Source organism: Cryptomeria japonica, chromosome 3 (genome assembly GCF_030272615.1).
Source record: "Cryptomeria japonica chromosome 3, Sugi_1.0, whole genome shotgun sequence".
NCBI lineage: Eukaryota > Viridiplantae > Streptophyta > Pinopsida > Cupressales > Cupressaceae > Cryptomeria > Cryptomeria japonica.
In genome coordinates, this window is record NC_081407.1 from 86482982 (window position 1) to 86486676 (window position 3695).

At 35.8% G+C, this 3695-nt stretch overlaps 1 protein-coding gene across 1 annotated transcript; it reads right to left on the minus strand.

Annotated features, from left to right (window-relative positions):
- Positions 1–1367: 1367 nt before the first annotated feature.
- On the minus strand, positions 1368–2355 carry LOC131070986 (calmodulin-like protein 2). The gene has a single exon (XM_058006694.2). It carries the CDS (start codon positions 2337–2339, stop codon positions 1836–1838), a length of 504 nt encoding a protein of 167 aa, XP_057862677.1. The 5' UTR covers positions 2340–2355; the 3' UTR covers positions 1368–1835.
- Between the last annotated feature and the right edge of the window lie 1340 nt (positions 2356–3695).

Here is a 3695-nt window from a genome sequence, read left to right on the forward strand (position 1 = left end):
CTAGCATGTGATTCCATTGTAGCGTACTTGAAGATTTGAGTCCCATAGGTATATCCACGCTTTCTTTTAAGTCCCTTTGACTTGGCAAATGTCTTAGACACATCCATCTTCAAATTGTCTTTTTCCAACTATGAGTCTTCTACACCAAAACAAGTTGTGATGATCTTATGTTTGACTGAGAAACTTACAAAGAAGATTTAGAAATACTTCAACAACTTTCATAAATTTTTGTGTGATCTGCTAAATCTCTTTTCACTGTAGGAAAAAAACATCAACATACCCTCTTGCAATAGAAATTGTGTGCCCCATTCACAAATTCATCTACAAACTCCAAACCCAAAATAAAACAAGATAGATTAATATCAGAAGTAGAAGTAGGTCAATGCATGTTAGGTTCATGCAATGACACCCACACGCATTAAAGCATCAGGCCCAACTCAAACTAAACCATTAAATGTAAGTCAATACTCCCAACCAAAATAATCCATGTATTCACACCCACAATACAACAAAATAAAAAAAACACCACAACTAACATTCACAAGTCAAATTAATGACACCTCCCATTTTCATCACCAAATTATCATCTGACAACTCCATAGACACAGAGAAAGCACCCAACATAAATCTGATCTAAGGATCAAGGACCTTGAAGAGCCACTGGAGAAGAAGTTGTGGCGACTGCTATAGATGTATGATCCTCCATCTTCATGGAGACACAAAACCAGCTCTCTATATCTACCAACTTTAATCCTCTACAAAAACTACAGACTAAAAGACATAGCTCACTCTCAGCTACACGTAACACAACAAATTACCTAGGGAACACTACAGAGACCATCAAGAAACAGAGAAACGAAGCAACACACAACTTGCTGCAAAGTAGAGCACACACCACTCCTGAACCCTTGGCTCTGATACCATGAAAAGAAACATGGTTGCAGAGGAGAAACTCATAAAATGTGCTTTGAGATTGCATTTCACTTCAGTTAAATATATAGGTAGATACATAATAAATGCTACAAAGCTGCAAAGCTGTAGAGAAGAGTTAGCTGCAGTTTTAATGGTGGATAGGTGAAAGAAGCTTTGTGAATGACTGCATGTGAAAGATATAGAGGTGAAAGGTGGCTCGTTCTGGAATGAAATGGAAATGGATCTTTTTATAATTTACAATATTAGGCAATCTGTTTTTGGGTCTACATATGACTTATGATATATAAGACTGCCCTATACTTCATGTAGAAGCAGCAAATAAGATGTACATACATTACTCTAAAGGATTTGAACTTGTGACCTATCTTTCAAGAGTACAAATTCTCCACCATGAAACCAACTCAAGATAAAAAAAAAGATCAAACTATTTTTCAATTTCCATAACACAATGTATTGATTGCTATTTGAGTACCCCACAACCCCACAAGAAAAGTCAGCTCCACTCATAAATCTCAGGCCTCTATGAAAGCCCTCACGCCAATTAGTGGCTGATATATTCCCCTCAAAAGAAGCGGCTCTGTTATTTTAGGAAAACTTTCTCAATTCTTAGATGAAATTCTTAGCCACTCTGATTCTAAATTTTGCAGTACGAATTGTTGTATTTTGCCTTCTATTTTTATCACAATTCAACCATTTACTGTGATGTTTTATCAATCAATTATGGTATTTTTATTAGGATTTACAAATCTGTTTAGAAACGAAAGCTGTAAATATGATGACAAATAATGTACTGGCTGTTGACAGCTTTATTCATATAATAGCATGCCCTTATAAAGCAATATATACACTCCAAATCTCAAAATCTGAAAAGCCCTGAATATTCCCCAAACTATCAAACAAGGTCAAAAGTGGATACCTTCAGGATTGGTGGTCATCATGTTCTTAAACTCAGAGAAATCTATGAGGCCGTCCAAGTTCTCATCAAATCTACATATCATTCTCTGACAATCCTCCAAATAATGCCTACCCTGCTCTATCAATCCCAAATTACTCAGCACTCGTTGAAGCTCGGAAGAAGAAATATACCCATCTTCATTCAAATCGTAAACTTTGAATGCCTCCATTAAACATAGATCCTGACCTTCCTTATTACTACCGGTACTGGTACTAAAACTGCTCTCATCCATAACAGATTGGTAGAGCTCAACAAATTCATCAAATGTTAAGCTTCTATCTTCGCCGTGAGAAACAACCATCACCATACACTTTAATTCTTCCTCTGTTAGATGTATTCCAAGCTTACTGAGGAAGCAATCGATTTCATGCAGACTGAGCTTCCCGTCGCCATTTTTGTCCATGGTTTCAAACATTCTAAGAGTTTCATGGGGAACAGATGAGAGTGCCATGCTTTTCTTTTGTACATAAACGTAATTCATCAATAGGTGATCTTGTATTGTGTGGGGATTCAACTTATATACACACAAAATGTGGAGCGGCAACATGATTTCCAGGTGCGTGCAAGGAGAAACATCCGAGTTGAATCTGTCTGGTTTGATCTAGAAGAACTAGAAGCTTCTCGATATAGAAACATTCGTACCATTTCCGTGGTATTTTTAATGGTATAGCGGGCGAGGGGCAGGGGCAGGGGCAGGGGCAGAGGCAGGGGCAGGGGCATTGTACAAAAAACAGCCGGAAGTTAATTAAAGTTGCGGCATGAATCATGCTCACTTTAGTCTTAAGTCAGAAATTTAGTTCCTTAACCTATAGGTCTAATTTGATGGCCTTATAGAACTTTTTTTTTTCTTCCGTAAGATATAATTATAATTTCAAGAAGATTTTAGGGGAGATTTTTGTCAAAAATAATATAGAACTGCAAAAAGAACATCAAAAGATTCTTAGGAGGATTTTTGTTAAAAATAAAATTGAAAAAGAGAATCAAGTTAAATTTTATTAAGGTCAGAGTTGTGTGAGTTTTTTTAATAGTCTTAATTCTTGTATGTTTTAGATCATTCATTGTTAGGCTCTTTGTCATTTCAAGCATTGGAATAAATCACAATAATAATTATCTTAATACGTAGAGCGATTTTACTCACCATAAATTATTATGTCAATGGAAAAAAAAATCATAGGAGAAACTCTACTAGCACGTAGAAAAGATCTAACACCCCTCTATCTCCAAAAATGCTAGAAAATGTAACAAATCCCCCCTCAACCCCAATCCTAGCACTCCCTAGGCTCTTAATGTCATTTCAAGTGTTAAAATGAATCAGAATAGTGAAGTGAGAATTAAGACTTTTATCCTAACATGTGGAGTAGTTCTACCCACCATAAATTTCATCATGTTAGTGAGGAAAAAAGAGTAGGAGAAACCCTATTCACACCTATAAGAGCTCTAGCATCCCTCTATCTCCAAAATGCTAGAAAATGTAAAAAATTCCTACTCAACCCCAATTTTAGAACTCCTTAGGATGATTGAAAATGTCATGAAAGAAATAATTATACAACTCTCTGAGGTAAACCTAAAACCTAGTCTACACCCATGATCCTCTTCATCACATTGCTCTGATTTAGGTATTCTTGCAACAAAAGAATAAAAAGTCATCTAATAAAGAGAATAAGTAGTTAGAATCTTAGATAAATAAAGGAAGGCCTATCAATCATACCCAACCTAAGAAGTTAGATTTTTTAATGCCTTCTCCTTGAGGAGGAGGTTCTAGATATTGATGAATGAGGCAAAGATAAATCTTTTTTTTTTTTACCTT

Excerpts from the sequence above, each read along its gene's own strand:
- LOC131070986 (XM_058006694.2), bottom strand. The coding sequence starts at position 2,339 with ATGGCACTCTCATCTGTTCCCCATGAAACTCTTAGAATGTTTGAAACC.